This window comes from Amborella trichopoda, unplaced genomic scaffold (assembly GCF_054954075.1).
Source record: "Amborella trichopoda isolate Santa Cruz 75 unplaced genomic scaffold, AtrichopodaSantaCruz75HAP2 v2.0 scaffold_397, whole genome shotgun sequence".
Classification (NCBI taxonomy): Eukaryota; Viridiplantae; Streptophyta; class Magnoliopsida; order Amborellales; family Amborellaceae; genus Amborella; species Amborella trichopoda.
The window spans coordinates 25,634-43,018 of record NW_028283101.1 but is presented as its reverse complement, the minus strand read 5'-3'; the positions used below and the strand labels follow the sequence as shown (position 1 = coordinate 43,018).

At 36.0% G+C, this 17,385-nt stretch overlaps 1 protein-coding gene and 1 long non-coding RNA gene across 2 annotated transcripts; one reads left to right on the top strand and one right to left on the bottom strand.

Moving 5' to 3' along the window:
* Positions 1–4,682: 4,682 nt before the first annotated feature.
* Positions 4,683–12,149, bottom strand: LOC148778901 (uncharacterized). Its single transcript, XR_016048737.1, has 2 exons — positions 9,250–12,149; positions 4,683–5,643 (listed from the first exon to the last, which is right to left on the bottom strand). It is a non-coding gene; the product is annotated as an uncharacterized LOC148778901 (long non-coding RNA).
* Positions 12,150–12,524: 375 nt separating this feature from the next.
* LOC148778900 (nicotinamide/nicotinic acid mononucleotide adenylyltransferase-like) lies at positions 12,525–15,919 on the top strand. Its single transcript, XM_088857189.1, has 4 exons — positions 12,525–12,803; positions 15,017–15,118; positions 15,229–15,287; positions 15,553–15,919. Exons 1-4 carry the CDS (start codon positions 12,738–12,740, stop codon positions 15,659–15,661), a joined length of 336 nt encoding a protein of 111 aa, XP_088713315.1. The 5' UTR covers positions 12,525–12,737; the 3' UTR covers positions 15,662–15,919.
* The last annotated feature ends 1,466 nt before the right edge of the window (positions 15,920–17,385 follow it).

The window sequence follows — 17,385 nt, the reverse complement described above, 5'->3', positions numbered from 1 at the left end:
GGCCGTTATCCAGTAAAAAAAAGAAACATGACCTAATCCTTACAATATATACCTTCTACAAAACCCCAACTTACGAAAACAAAGGACACAAAAACTAGGAAAAACCCATAATCCACCATTTCCACTCTCTCTAATCCCAAGTTCATGTGTCTTTGCTGAAAGCGTCATCAAGAACTCGTAAGTTGTGATCATAGCCGTCGCCAGTAATGGGATCGATCCCCAACAAGGCCCTAACCCCCTGTGACCCACTGTATTCACCCCTTCTTTCACTCACCCATAGAATGCCAGCAGATTCCCAGAACAAGCAATCTCATATTTATGTTAATCTAGAGTAGTGTTCGCAAAATCGAACCGAAATGGTTAAACGGACATGGGGCTGGGAGTGGTTTGAACCGGAACTGGACTAACCAGTCCAGTAGATTTTTTATTTTATTTTTAAATGGGTAAAAAAGCCACCAAAAAATATATTTAAAAAAAAAACTTAGATTAAGTGTATACTACTATCATATTGCATACATTTATCTTACAAAAAAAAATTGAAACAACTTTTCATATAAATTAATATTTGAATACTATGGAAATATGCAAGACAATTTATAATTTGACATTAATTCAATTGATGAAGTTTACAAAGTCCTACTAATAATGGCTAGTAGTAATGAGAGTGGCGAAGGGGATCGTGGTATTGTTGTGTTTCACTATCAGACAGGCGAAAATTCTGAGTCCATTTCCCGTGGTACCCCCTTGGCCACAGTCTTATAGATTCGTCTAGCCTTCATGCTCTCCCCCACCTTGTTCTGTGTTCCCCCCACCTTGTTTTCTGTTACCCCACCATGTTCTATGTTATGGCCCTTAGCAGCTTCAATATTGTCATTATCATGAATAACTAAGTTACGTTGACGGCTACGGCTCCGTCTCTCCCTTGTCGAGTAGCAGCATCATGAATAAAAAGGTTATAGTGATAGCTACGGCTTCGTCTCTTCCTTGTCGAGGAACTGCTATGCCTCGATATCTGGACTTCCTCCTAAGCCAATCTCATTGAATCTTCCTGATCATAAAGTACCGCATCATGTTGCACCCCTTCATATTCTTGGATGACTGAATCGTGGCAGCCGTTTTCCATTGTCTCATATGTCTCTTCGTCATCCTGCGCCTAATCTTCATCCTGTGTATAAGCGTCATAGTCAGTATCCATGTCCACTCCCATATCTCCTTCATTGGATGCTGCAACATCCGCATTATCATCCATATTGACAACCGCCCCACTAAGAAAATCCTGGTCTAGTAGTGGGGTCCTTTGTGATACCCACTCATCCCCGAGGTCCCTTCGGAAGATATAATCAAGATTGATCGACGTTTAGTCTGTGGGGGTCCTCCTTATATGTCTCTCTCTCTAAATTTCAAGTTGTAATGAATGTACACCAAGTTGTGCAGCGTCAGAGTCTTTAACCTATTCGGCCTTGGGACATGTATCCATTGAAATGTACTCCAATTTCTCTCACATCCCAAGGAAGTACAGGTTTGACTCAAAACTCTAACTGCAATATTTTACAATTGCTTTGTTCGAATTCATACAAATATATAAATACTTAACAATAAAAATAAATTGATTTAAAAAAACCACAAATAGTATTATACTAAACTATTGCAAGTTTTAAATTAAAACTAACCTGGGTGCAATTTTCAAGCTGCTTTTTTGTCATTGATATTTGCAAATTCCCCATTGTTTTTCATATGCATGATAAGTTACAAATAACAAGATGTGTATACAAGAAATTAGTACAACATAGAAATAAAATTCATTATTCTGAATTGAAATTTTATTACAAACACGTTTTGATTAAGGTTTACCTACTGCATACACTTCATATGAGTTTCAAGATCCGGCTCAAACGTGTAGAGATGCAGTTTGTCACCCCCTCCATGATATCCGCATCATCTAAGGTAGCATTGGAGTACAAATTTTGTGGATTAAGAAAGAGCCATGCACATGGTTTGCTATATTATAAATTACGGTAAATTTACTCGAAGTTGATAAAGAATCATGAATTGTGCTGATGAATCATAAATTACCTGCCGCATGGATATCCCGATGCAGTTGGTCTCTCCACCTACAATCAACAATCTTCAACATCTCTTTAGTCCATATGTTATTATTAAATATAGCTTCCCTTGTGCTTCTAATTGCATTGAGTAGAAACCCCACTAAGGGTTTATAATCAGAGTCAACTAACATAAACACCCGCACTAAAGGTTCAGTTACAGAAACAACATTGTTGCATCGAGCTCAAAACCTCCAATCGAATAAGATGGTTTCAACCTGCCTTCCATGTTAACTCGTTGTTAACCTATCAGTCTGCCACTCGTTAGAGCATACAATTGACCTCAATCCTGCCTTGTTTCCCAATATTGATTGTATAATAAGGAACATTGTGGCGAACCAAGTAGTGGACTCCCAGAAAATCTCTCGCATGCAATGCTGCCTCATCAGAGCATGGAGGTACGTGTGATTGTATATGAATCTTCTAATCAGCTTGCACTTCAAAATACAAGTTTTAACCCTCTTTAGCTCCCCATTTCTCTAAGTATCAAATTAATACAATGGGCCGCACAGGGAGTCCAATAAATATTTGGTCTTCTCTCTATTAGCAACAAGCATGTTTTTCTGTAGTTTGCAGCATTGTCAACCACTACTTGGACCAAATTTTTAGGCTCAACCTCTTGTACAATCTTGTTCAAGTGTGTGCATATTAGTCTCTCAGTATGTTTCTTTCTTGATAAGTCAATGCTCGAGTGGTAACAACGCCTATAGATCAACTTATTAAAAAAATTGACATGTGGGACTTGTCCTTCCAGCCGTTTGTCGTGATGGTCACTCCTATACTTGGCCAACAGACATTGAACTGTGCAATATGTTTATCGACATCCTAAACCGTAGCTTTTAAACATGCCCTTACAAGCTCCTTTGTAGTTTAGCCTCTAACACCTGATCATTCCTCTTCTATAGAAAATACCATATGTGGGTAGAAGTCTGAGCTCATAAAATTAAATGGCAGCACATTAGCATTCCAAAACATGCTAATCATCTTTTTCACCGTTTCTATTAATATACTTGTTGACAGAATTTTTTTTTTATATAATATTGTGGCTTGTAGGGATCAAGTCCATCGCGAACATGTTAATCATCTTTTTTGCTATTTATATTAATATATCTGCTGACGGAAATTTTATTTTTATTTTATGATATTGTGGCTTGTGGGGATCAAGTCCAAATGGTTCGCGGGTCATTAATTTTATTTTTCTTTTATGATATTGTGGCTTGTGGGGATCAAGTCTAGAGGGTTCGTCTGTCATTGGTGGCACATCTATTGGTTCATGTCTGTGCGTAGTAGGTGGCTGACTATAAGATGATTGGTAACTAGAGAAACTACGTCTCAATTTACTACATGTGAACCTAAGCAATGAAGGCCTACATCCTTCCCTACCCGATACTATAGGTTGTTGAGGCTGACGGCAAGCGGATGCACCATCCCTTCTCCCATACATCTCTTGAATTTCCATTTGTCGATAATTCAGCTCTTGAGGATGACAATCCTAGCTCGTTTCATTGCTTCTTGGTCCTTATTCTCATCTATTGCACTTTCGTACCCCCTTGCTAACTCTTCTGCATCCTTTCTCTTTGCACATTTTTTCCTTTTCCATCAGCAATTAATTTTAACATTTATTGTTTTACTACCGGTGGCACTTCTTTACAACCGGTGACCTTAGCTTTTACCCAAACAATGTGCTCTTTTAGGCGATAAACAACACCACCCATTTCCTTGTTACAAAAATTACATCGAACTCTTCCCTTATCATTCACTTTTATACCATACTGTCACTTCTTTGTTACAAAAATTACATTGAACTCTTCCCTCATCATTAACTTTTATGTCATACTGCCACGCCTCATCTTCCCTACTCATCTTATTACTTTCTTGCAAATTTTTCTGACCATAAAAGTTCACTAAAAAAACTATTTATTTGTGACATTTTTGCCTCAATATTTTACCCAAGCAATGTGCTATTTGCATTTTCGAGAACCGAAAAACTAAATAAAGCCTTACAAATAGATCCATCCCTCTATGCATAATGCAACTCGAGGTAATTTTTGTTTTTTCAAACCTCAACACCATTGGGGATTTAAAATTTTAGACTATTGATTGAATTTCGACTATCTATCAAATTAAATTTCTAAAAGGAAAAAGAAATATGATGCAAGCATTGATTCCATGAGAATAAGAGATGTGTCCTGAAAACCAGGATGCGCGATTAATTCCATATTTATAACTCATAAAACAATTATAACCAACAAACATTTTATGAGGAAAATCATGAAGGATTGCATAAGGTAAATACAAAATTAAAACCTCTCCCAATCTAGATGAGATGTAAAAGCATTAAAAACTGAATGAAGAGCTGAAGCAAAATAATAGATAACTTATAACAAATAAAAAAATAATTTAGAAAAAAATGTTACAAACAAACAAGAAGTTGAGTACACATACATCAGTAATAGACACCTACGGTCTACTATCAAATTTTTTATCAAAAAGAAAAAAATCTACAACAAGCCCATAAACCAGCTATACATGAATGATTATAGGATTGAGGAGCCAAAAAATGATGCACAGTTATAGGAATGAGGAGCAATGAGACCTTGAATCGATGAGAATTAAGGAGCAAAACAACATCATTATACGAACAAACAAAAAAAAAAAGTTAGAGAAAAATAATGAAGCACTACTAATCATCCATGAAAAAGGTGTTTGGACAAAAGGTGGTGTCACCTTTTGAAGTGGGATCCCCTTTTTATCCAGGCACATTGTCTCAGGTCGGCTGCCTGTTCTGGATTCATAATAGAAAGCAGGTTCATTAACTGTATCCGTTACCTAGAACCAGTAAGTGTCACCCCCTACTTAAAGCCGAGTGGAGAGTTCATTAAAGCTTCTTCTAGGGGGTTGCTTTGTTGTGAGAGTAATATGAGAATCAAGGGGTTTTCTTGATATACAATCTGGTCACAGGTGATAGGACTTTGCTTCCAATTGCTAGCAACATTCGAACGAGAGCGATGGGAATGGTTGTAGAGGCTTCGGTACCCTTTGATTACCGCATTACAGGTGGTTATGTTGGTGTCATCCCCATCAAGATTGAGACCTTCAATTCGAGATTGAGGACGTGGATTGTGATTGGTATGATGAACAACTTGGACCTCAGGTTTCTCGGTCATCATCAGTGTTTGTCGATGGATCGTTCGTTCCATTGGGTCTATGAAGACCAAGCCAATGTCTTGGGTCATCATCGGTGTTTGTCGATGGATCGTTCGTTCTATTGGGTCTATGAAGACCATGCCCATGTCTTGGGTCATCATCGGTGTTTGTCGATGGATCGTTCTATTGGGTCTATGAAGACCAAGCCCATGTCTTGGGTCATCATGGTGTTTATGATCGAAGGCCGTCAGTGTGCCATCTCCACTGTGCTCCCTTATACCGTAAAACCTCCTGGTATTGAATCATTTGAACTAGCAATTGGTAGCGAGCAGCTTTTTGTGGATGGTATTCTACATGGGGAAGTCATTCTCTTGAAATGTGATCACACGTCCCTCTGGTTTGAAATTAAAAGTGAAAGATTAGTTTTTGCTGGGAATTGTACTGATCGGACTTCAAATCGTGCTATTCCTCACGACTTTACCCTTGTTCCATGCAAGAAGATAAACCAAGTCATTTAAATTTTATATGAGGGGGCTCCTGTTTTCAAGTATGATTTATTGTTTTTGTTTTTATTTTTCCTAGTTAAGATGTGGAAGTATTAGTTGGATTAAATGGAAATTATGGAACTAAGGGGAAAGGTTTCCAAAAATGCTAGGCAGCCTTCCTGGTGCCTAGAACCTCGGGCACCCTGTAGTGAATTTTTATATAAATTTCAATCATGACTCATTATCATCCAAACTCTGCATGATAATGTATGAATATTAATATATTTTCAACAAATCAGATTTATCTGAATTTTCGGGTATTTTTACATCTAACCATCTCAAACATAACTAAATTATATATATATATAAAATAAAAAGAACATAATACCCTTGAAATACTCATTGAGGAAATATGGTCATTTTTATTATTTCTATTATTTTTAAAATTTTATTTAAGCATGACCCAGTGACACTCCCATACCATCAAATTTTGAGGTTAATCTAATTTTTAAAAAATTACTAAAATTCAAATCAGACAATTGATGGACTTTATAAATAATGAGTTATGAGTGAAATATTGCAGAAATTAACTCATGGACGTTTTAAATTGTTTTCCCCTCCCCTCTCTCTAGCAATTTGCATAATCTCTCTTCATCCCCTGTTCTTTTCTTGTTATTTTTACAAGTACAAATGGTCCATTTGGTAGTTTATCTCAACCACTTGGCAGTAGGGGTGGCAATGGATCAGGACCTGACGGGGGTTTATGTATTGGTCCAAGAATTGGACCTGGCAAGTCAAGCCCAGGTGCATGTGGACCCACTACGGACCCTTCCCAAATAATGCTACTATTCAAATACTATTTAATATATAATATATTATTAGTATTTAAATAAAGATAACTATATATTTTTTGCTATAATATTTAAATAATACATGAATATACTTAACATGACATTTAAATAATTTTGAATATGTATTTTTATTTTTTGAGTCGGGTCCAGGGTCCGGGCCCGGGTCCGGTCACTTTTTCTTTCTCTTTCTTTTTCTTTTCGTAAGAGTTCCCATGTGAAGTTGCTAATTCTCTCGAATTCATGATTTGGAGTTACCAACTATAATATGTTCAATTTGGTTCAATAAAAAGACTCCGCTGCTGATCGTGTTGACGACCATGACTTACGCTACACCCCACGTTCGAATGACCTACCAACACTTTTTTAAAAAAAAAGAAGGAAAAGGTTCGGCACGGAAAAAAATTTGCATATAAAAAATTCCTCATAATTTTCACAAGCATTTATTTTTAATGCTCCTGGAGTAGACCTCAAAAGTCGACTTTTAGGAAACTGAATATCAGTCTCCTATCAAATATATTGCCTCAGAGTAATGTTCTCCAACTGAAAAAAGACCAAATTTTGAGGTATTAATCTCCGCCAAGAAAATTCTTTTCTCAAAGAAAAAAAAAGACAAGAAAAAGGGTTTGGAGCACCTAAAATGCTACCAATGTATTGCCACTACCAAATTAAATGTATGCTGTCCATTTGTATGGGCTGTGAACCCAACGGACTCTACGATCTTTGCATCAAATTTTACTTTGCGAGAAAATATATCCTCTTAAATGCTCCAAATCTATTCTCGCCCCGAAACTCAAATATGTATTCTTCAGATCACATTTGGTTCGAATGAAATTTTTTTCTAGAAAATATTTTCACATGAGAAAATTCTCTCATGTAGTCATGTGTGGAAATATTTTCATACCAATTGATCTTAGTGCATTTTTTCACGCTAATCGGCAATTAATTGATGTAAAAATATTCTCACATTTGACCGCATGAGAAAATTTTTTCATATAAAAATGCTTTCTAAAAAACATTTTCATGCGAACCAAACGTGCCCACTTGGGAATATAAGGTTCGTCGGAACTTCAAGATCAAATCTTAAATCTTATCTTATCTAGACGATTAGGAGAGGTGATCATGAGTGCTTTTAGGTCCCTGCTTCATTTAAAGGAGGTTTATGAGGTAGAGGTGCAATATAGTGTAATGCTCCTAAGGACTTGTAAGTTCTCCCATACATACTCCACACAGATGCCTGGATTGGTACTCCATGTGGTTTGGATATCATCATCATCGTTAGCTGAGCTTTATCCCAACTAACTTAATGTGGTTTGGAAGTTAGAATATCGTACTGCATCATATGAATCTTATAGTGCTATGCTATTAGGAGGATCATCGCCACAATTCATGAACGAGGACCCAAACCCAAGTTCAGTGGGTATGGTTGATCCAAGACTTCGTGGGTCGATTTGGCTGGTCAGACAAAATACTTTCATAGAATTTAACATCAGTTAAAATATTGTAGAAAATTATTTAATTGTTTATAAGAGAATTACATATTGTATATTCGTAGTTATTACATCTCCAATTTGTTTTTTATTTGTACTCAGTTTTTTTAAGTGTTCAGCAGCAAAGTTTGCTAATTTCTTAGTAATTCGCTTGTTTTCTATTATTTGCAAGACAAACTCAAAAGATTAAAAACAATGCAAAATAAAAAGTAATGACAACTTAAGTCATTACTTTTGTATAATATCTCTTCATTGTATTGAGTTAATATGGTCATTTACCTCAATCATTTGAGCATGGCAAATGATAGCAAAAAACAGCAACACATTACTAGATTATAGAAATGAACTACACCAACACTTTTAACAACATTAGATTCATGTAGCCGACCACAAATAGTTGAAAAAAGACTTTGATGATGATGATGATGATGATATATATATATATATATATATATATATATATATAGAGCACGTTGGAAAATAAAAAGAGGGAGGATGGTGGGCGATGGAAGGATGAAGACACATGAACTGGGTAAAGGATATCCACTAATTCCATGTATATTAGGATTTTCAAATGTTTTGGTAAACCTGCAACCCTACTCAAGAAGAGCCTAGTGATAAATTAGTAGACATTCAAGTTTAGGTTTCTGGAGATATCTTTTTTTTGAAACTGTTGACTCAAGATTTCTGGAGATATCGAACAAAAGTAACTGTCCATATAAACTTTTTACTTAGGAGCCTACCCCAAGGAATCTATAGTAAGAAGCATGACAAATACAGGTCATTTGGGTATGAAACAAGATGATACCAGAGACAAAGCACCCTCTTACCCTAGGATAATTTGTTTAAAAGAAGTAAGATCCCTCGGAGAACAGGAGTAAGTCATCACCAGTACTATTTAGAAAGGTAAACACTGAAAAATGAAGGTACATTTTCCATTGCAGATCATAGCTGTATTTGTGTACGATAAAGTGGATATTAACACATCCACACACACTCAGGGAGACAGAGAGAGAGTGAGAGAGATTCTTAGTAAACCAAGGTTCAATACAAAAAGCGATCTTTATGACAGTGCTAAACAATGGTACAGGATAAGGATACTTTTCATGATAAACTAATATACAATAAAACTTTCAGTCACTCTAAGCAAATGGTACACAATGGAAGTTATTCTAACCTCATATACAATGCATTCTCCCAGTTAGTGATGCTACCACTTGAACTGTTGAGTGATAAGAGTTGTGACCCATGAAGACTCCCCGCATGATCCCATACTGGCGCCAAGGCTCGACTCATGGAAAAGCTTGCCACAGGTGCAACCCAATCCAGTAAAGAAGCAACCACGCGAAAGGCCCATATGAGTGGGAGCAATCACCCGTACAACTGCAACAAAATTAAAACCAAGCTCTTGCTCAGGTTGTTACTACTGAACATAGAACAAAATTTAACACAACAAAGATCATATAACTCCCTCTCTTTTTACACCACATATGCCAGTAAACTAATGAGACATGGAAGAAAAGACAAAAATGTCCCGATGCAGCAAATCCTATGCACTCTGTACACTGGGCCTTTTCAGGAGTCGTTGCATTTCTATTCCCGGTAGAAGTCAGTTTGTTGGGGTTGTCACATATCATTTTTCTTGGAAAAGACGAATTGGTTTTATAAGATCATCAATTGGAGAATCTGGATCAGAGTCTCGAGCTTGTGTCTGTATTTCCATTGCATCATTCACTTCGTTAATTTCTTCACTGTCAGAGTCAAGGATGCTGATATAGTCCGCACACTTTCCTTCACTGAAGAAGACATTGCCTCTACCGTTTTTGGAGGAGCAGTTTTCTGAAATAGATTCACTTCCACCAATTAACCCAGAGACAAAATAGCGATTCCTAGGTTCTTTTTGGGCCTTCTGATGAGTCCCTTTGCTGCACTGCTTCTTTTTCTTCGGATGATGAAGCTTGCATTCAGGCCTCTGTGGACATGCACCAGTTGCCTCAAACAGGGGACAGACATATGTGTGCTTCTTATTGCACTGAAAATCAAGAGAAGGTAAAAAGAAAGAGAAACTATCAGGTTTTCAAAGAGGACCCTCTTCCAATAACTTTTGTTAAAAAAAAAAAACTGTTAGCTCACAGCAACTTCAGAGATCAAGTAAAAAAATAAAAATAAAAGAGTACTTGTTTGGCACAATAGAGATTGAGAAAAATGTTCTCGCAAATGATTTTAGGATAGCTATTCAAACAATATTGCAGACCATTTCTGCTTTAAGATAGAATAAACAAGAACTCAAAATGTTCACAACCTCAACACCTCCTGATAATTCGAATGGATTTATCCTCCCTAAGTTTCCCCTAGCATGCTCATCATTGTCTTCTCCAACTCCTTTTGACCCAACCCAACATCCTCAATCTCTTAAACTTCAATGTAGAACCCTTCTGAGTGGATTATACAAATAAACTTCTTTTCAATCCTTTTATCACAAATTGCCAATCTCTAGGGCTTTTATCAGATCAACCTTGGCAAATTGTGACTTTAACAATTTCACCCCTCATTTTTGCTATACATGTCATAATTTGTGGAAGGGCACTTTTGGAATTCACTCCATCAAAAACTTATTTTTGTTTTAAAACACTATTCGACATTTTTTTTTTTTGAGGAAATGATTAACTTTGTATTTAAAGTATAAAAAAATTACATCAAAATGGTGCTAAAGACAGCATCTCACATGTTGGGCGCTCAGACAACAAAAATATACAGTTGAAGGGGGGAGAATATAGTACAGAAAAGGAGGTAAAACGAGAGTAAAAACACTGCAAATAAAGAGAGAAACGAGGGTTAAGAATACAAAAGCAAAAGTCAGCAACCCAAAGGTGGGTGCTCAGATTATGAAGTAAACACTTGAAGAGGGGGGAGAAGAAAATACCTACAATGGTGAAAACTTATACTAGGGTCGAGGAGAGACGAGAACTAGAGCGAACCAAAACTGAAAATTCAACTTGTACTTGAGAAGGCCCTTAGGATGGTGCCAGCTCGAGAACGGGACAGGACTTCAGTGGCTTCCCAATATTGTAGTGGGTCTTCAAGTTCACCTGTCCAAGGTGTCAATGCCGCAACAGGGAGAGGGGGTCACGAGGGGAAGAGGGGAGAGGGGACGAAAAAGAAGAGTGGTTAAGAGAGGGATGAGGGGTGGGAGAGAGAGAGAGAGAGAAAGCGATGGAGGAGATGGGGGAAGATGGGCTGACGAGAAAGAAAAGAGGGAGGGAGGGAGGGAGGGAGGGAGGGGGGGGGGGGTTTAACGGAGAGGGGAGAGAAAGGAGCGGGAAAAAGAAAAGGTTGAGAGCGATACATAGAATTCAGAGCGTGAAAGACCACAAGCAAAGGGGAGATGAGGGGAAGAAAAGAAGAAAGGTTAAGAGAGGATTGAAAGGTGGTGATGCGGGAGAAGAAGGGCTGAAGAGAAAAATGTTGGGGGGGCAGGGGGATTGGGGGGTTTGGTGAACAGAGAAGGGAAGGAGAGAGATGAAAGTTTAGAGAGAGAAGGGAGTGAGAGAGAGAGAAGGTTTGAGGGTGAAAGACAGCGTACAGAGCATGAAAGACAGCGTACAGAGCGTGAGAGAACTTCTTTCTTTTCTCTCTTTTTTTTTCCTTTTCTTTTTTTTTACACTATTCAACTTTTGTTTTTTTTATCAACTACACTATTCAACATATTGATTATCTAGAACAACATATTACAAGTCATGAGATATTGTTTTTATGAACATCAAGATCAAAGTAGTTTAAAGAAAAGAAGTGATTTTGGAATTGAATATCTCATGTTTAAAAGTAAAAAAGAACAAAGAAAGATGTCTTTTGTTTTTTTGGTAGTTCAGTGGTAGGATTCAATATTGGGAATAGTATTGCAATAGTCAACAACTCAAACATCTTAACCAACCCAACCATGCCTAAAGAAAAAGAAAGATATGGCTATTTCAGACACCCATATCTTGTAAGCAAAGATCTTTTTAAAGGCATTAGAAAATGCTCATCCTGCCTGTCTGACACAAATACAGAGAAGGTTACTTCTATTAATATCCATAAACTAATATCCTTAATGCATCACTGCTTTTTGAAGGAATGGACTCATAAATAGTTGATACTAAACTATCTAGCTAATTTTAGATATGTTTGTAGGAGATGACACCACATTCACATTTAAAAAAGGAGTTGTACTAATGGTCACTAGTTACTACCTGTAAAGGATATCATATGTAGGAAATGTCTACAATGAGAGCTTCTTCTTTTGGGGCAGTCCTGTCACACAACCCTGCTATCAAATGTCAACAATAGCCGAGGTGTGGTGTTCCTCTGCTTAAAGTCCAATTTTTTTTGACAGACTTAGAGCAGGGGTACGACAACCTCAGCCACCCTTGTTGAATCTGATGGTTGGGTATGGTGTGGCTGGTGCATGTTGGATGAATGCTGTCATTGTATTTGCTCCCTTACATGCAGTTGCGTGTGTACACTCAAAATAAAATTCTTACCTGCATGCATATGGCTTTTGGCCTCTCAATTTAACTTCAATATGCTTTGGCTTTGCATTGTTTATCAATAATTTTTTATCCAACTGGAACATAGTACTGTACATGATTTGAAAAATATGGTTTTTATGTAGAGACCCTCAAAGTAATGCTTTTGTGTGGTTCTGATCTACTTGAGTCTTTTGGCATTCCTGGAGCATGGATTCGTGATCAGGTATGTTTCTTCATTTTACAGCCCTTCAATTATAGGATACGTTGTCATTGTTCCATCTCTCTAGTTCATGGATTCATGATCAGGTATGTTTCTTCATTTTACAACACGTCAATTATTAAATATGTTAATCATTGTTCCATCTCTCTAGTTTTTCAACTGAACAGCATGTCGTTATTTTAAGATTGTTACTTATGGGTTCTCTATTGTGGTACTTTTTCAGCATATGGAAAGGTCGGGCTGACCTTGTCAAATTCGTATTTGAGCCTTCTTTTGTTTAGTTGGGGAAATGAAACCTTTGTGCTTTGTCCTCTGGATACTTAAAGATTTATAAAAATAATAAAAAACAATGAGACTAGAGATGGAGTAAACACAAAGTTAGAATTTTGGAGGGATGTTTTGGAATATAAAGATTTTAAAATTAGCCGGACTAAGATAAAATATATGGAATGTAAGTTTAGTAACAATAGGTGCTGAAACAAGGAGAATGGTGGACCGGGATTCGAATAGCTGACCCCAATTAGTTGGGAAAAGGCTTTGATGATGATGATGATGATGATGATGATAATGATGAGCAGAAACGAGGAATTAGTTAAGATTGATGATCAAGAAGTACCTAAAAGAGATATATTCAACTTGTGTCGATAATCCATGATAAAGGAGAGATTGAGGAAGATGTTGCTCATAGATTAAGAGCTGGCTGGACGAAGTGGAGATGTGCTTTTGGAGTCTTATGTATTTGTTGGATGTCAATGAAACTGAGGGAGAATTTCTATAGGATGGCTGTAAGATTAGCCATGCTTTGTGGGATAGAATGTTGGGCGGTCAAGAAACAACATATATCCATAAAATTAGTGTAGGATGAGGATGTTGAGATGGATGAGTAGCGAGACAAGAAAGGATAGAATTCAGAATGAATACAATTGAGGGAATTAGGGGGTAGCTCCAACAGGCGATAAGAGGAGGGAAAGTTGACTTAGGTAGGCTGGCCATGTTCAGTATCGACATGGAAGACACCAGTTAGGAGGAAGATTTGGTTGTGGAAGGCTCTAAAAGGAAAAAACGAGGTCCAAAAGGATATGGACGGAAGTAGTGAGAAGAAATATGGCGCCTTATGGGCTGATTGAGGGAATAACCCTTGATAGAGCGGATTGGTGGAACATGAGTCATGTAGTCAACCCCAAATAGTTGAGATGAGGCTTGGATGATGATGATGATAGAAAAATAGAAAAACATTAAGAACTTAACAAAAAAGGAGAAACTTGAAAATTAAACATTATAACAAGATTTGTTGGGTCAATCCTCTAGAACTAGCTATCTTTTGAAGAAAATCATTTGAACCCTTAATTTACTTGAAAAGGGATCTTTCTTGAACTGTTTAGGTTGAAATTGCGGTTGCTCTGTGCATTGAGTTGGTTTTGTGAGTTGTTTTTGTGGTTGCTCTGTGCATAGAGCTCTGTGAAAAAAATAAAATAAAAAAACTTGAATATTGTAAGTTTTTTTTTTCAACCTAGGGTTTGGCCAGAGTTGGTTTCTTACAAAAGTGCAATCCTGAAATTTCTTCCCTGAGCATATTTTCAAAATCTCAAGTTTTCAAGATTTTGAGTAATGAAATACTATTTTCAAGTGCTTGGTCAAACAAAATAAACCTTCTATCTTTATGTATGTATATATGTATGTATCTATGTGTGTATGTATATATGTTTATTTGCATGTGTATGTATATATGTGTATGTGTCTGAATGTATGTGTTTATGTACATTTGTGCGAATGTATGAATGGGTGTATGTGTGTATGTATGTGTGAATGTTTATTGTATGTGTGTGTGAATGGGTGTATGTATGTATCGGTGTATGTATGTGTGTGTACATGTACCTGTGTATGTGTGTGTATATGTATGTATATATGTATCTGTATATGTATGTATGTATGTGTGTGTATATGTATGTATATATGTATCTGTATATGTATGTATGTATGTGTGTATGTATATATGTATGTGTGTATGTATGGCGGTTCTTAAGTATATACATATCTGTATATATGTGTGTGTGTGTGTGTGTGTATGTATGCCAATTTGACTTGCTCTGGGCACACATCGAGTCCTGGAATGACTCTTACACTGGTGGAAAATGATGAAATAATAGAACTCATAGACATGGCTTGAAAGGTTACAAGTAATGGATGAAATTTCTCTCAATATTTTACCTTTCCAGGTCAGAACGATATGCCGAGATTATGGAGTTGTGTCTATTCGTAGAGAAGGGCAAGACATCGATAAGATCATTGATGGGGATGACATTTTGTTCGAAAATAAGGTGATGTTTAGTTAGTTTGTTTTGTTTAGTTTATCCCGATTTCAGGGCCTTCTTTCAAAATGATGCTGCTGTTCCTCGTGAAAATTTGTTTTGGCTTTTTCTTGTACCAGAATAACGTTATAGTCGTGGATGAACTGATTCCAAATAAGATTAGCTCGACAAGAGTAAGGTAAATGGCTTGCTAAGAACAAAGACATACACATGCATAGAGAGAGTGAGAGGCTCCGGATTTTGATTTACAGGAAGTTGATTGGATCTTGGATGCATTTGTCGTTTAACTCTACACTTAATACTTATGGACTGGAACTAGATTTATTTTAAATTTTTTTTATCATAAAAATACAATTCAAATACTAGCACTTTGAAGACTTTTCTCCCCTTAGCCTGAGCTCACAAGACTGATGTTTTCTTTTATGTTTTTCTTGGGTTTGCAGGGAGATCATAAAAAGAAGGTTCTCTCTCAAGTATTTGACAGCAGATGGAGTTATCGATTACATTGATCAGCACCAGCTCTACCGGAATGAGGATGAATTGAATTCATGAATAGTTTTTGGTGTGGGTGTTTTATCTTATTTAAACCAATATATTGGTTGGAGCTCACAGGAGATGGTTTTGTCATTGAAGTCAATTTATCTGTATTTGTCATCTTTCTTCAACTCTGGACCTTCATGGTAGTTTGACGGTCCATATTGCTTCATCATATTGAATGTTAATTTGCGCCTGTTGAGATCTCTCAATCTCACACACACATTTAAAATCTATATGGCTAAGGGCGTTTGCCCTTTTCCATCTCTTTTCAAAGTGGTTCATATTAGTTGCCTTTATGCATTGCTGTGTCGCATATTTCCCCTTATGTGAATTTGTGAAATACACGTTCGAGTCACCCAGCTTGGGATTCTCCCTGTAAATAGACGAAGGTAAAGTGGTTCATAGAGTCCAACTGCCAAGAGACATTTTTGAGGCCCCATTGGACATGATAATAGTCATAGCAAAGAAATACCCCAGCTTCACTTTGTAAGCATCCGAAAAAATTGTGGTCAGATCCCTGGAAATCTTTTTCTAGAAATGTTTTTATTTATTTATTTATGTGGAGATGGCATATTTTGGGTATTTGGATCGAAATTTTGAGACAAAGCATCCTCCTTCCAAGTCAAAAGAAAAGGAATATGTATCCCTACCTTTACTCTAAAAAATTGTTTCCCGGCTAGATTTCGTTGTTATGGTGCCGTCTATTGTATAAAATATGATTACTTCTGCGAAACCACCACCTCGAACTAGGGAGAGGAAGTATCGCAAATTTTAAGTTTACAAGATCTTGAAATTTTAGAGAAACTGTATTTAATTTTAGTGAGAAATTATCTCAAATTTTAAAGAGAAATTATGTCGATTTTAAGTTTTATAAAGAGTATTTTAAAATATTAAAGAAAGATTATATCAAAATTTAGAGAGAAAATACCTTAAAAAATTTTAAAGTCTCAAAATTTTTAGAGAAAGAAACTATTTCAAATTTTAGGTTTTAGAGAGAAAGTAACTCGATATTTTCAAAAAAAAAAATTATCATATATTTAGAGAGAAACTATCTCAAAGTTTAAGTTTTAGGGAGAGATTATCTCAAAAATTTTCGAAAAATAAATTATCTCAAATTTTAAGTGAGAGAAACAATCTCAAATTTTATGTTTTTGAGATAAATTATCTTAAATTTTTTTTAAAAACAAAATTATATCAAATTTTAGATAGAGAAACTATCTCAAATTTTAAGTTTAACATAAACTATCTCAAAAATTTTAGAGAGAAATTTTTTTAAATTTGAAGTTTTAAAGAGAGGAAGTGCTTGAAAACTTTTTTAAAAAGAAACTATCTCAAAATTTAAGTTTTAGAGAGAAGTTATTTTAAAATTTTAAAAAGATCTATATCAAATCTAGAGATAACTATATTAGATTTTAAGTTTTAGAGAGAAAATTTTTCACAATTTTTATAGAGAGAAACTATCTCACAGGTTTTACAGCGACAAACTATCACAAATTTTAAATTTTTAAAAGAGAAAGTACGTGCAAAATTTTAGAGAGAAACTATCTCGAAATTTTTAGTGCGAGAAAGTACCTTAAAATTTTTAGAGAGAGAAATTATTTTAAATTTTTTAGAGAGTATAAAATTTAAGTTGTTGAGAGAGAGTATCTTAAAGATTTAGAGAAAGAAACTATATCAAATTTGAGAGAGAGAAGCTACTTGAAAAAGTTTAGATATAGAAACTATCTTTAAAAATTTTA

Coding starts and splice junctions, on each gene's coding strand:
- LOC148778900 (XM_088857189.1), top strand. CDS start 12,738: ATGCTTTTGTGTGGTTCTGATCTACTTGAGTCTTTTGGCATTCCTGGA. Junction 15,119..15,228: donor ACATTTTGTTCGAAAATAAG/GTGATGTTTAGT, acceptor TTCTTGTACCAG/AATAACGTTATAGTCGTGGA. Junction 15,288..15,552: donor ATTAGCTCGACAAGAGTAAG/GTAAATGGCTTG, acceptor TTGGGTTTGCAG/GGAGATCATAAAAAGAAGGT.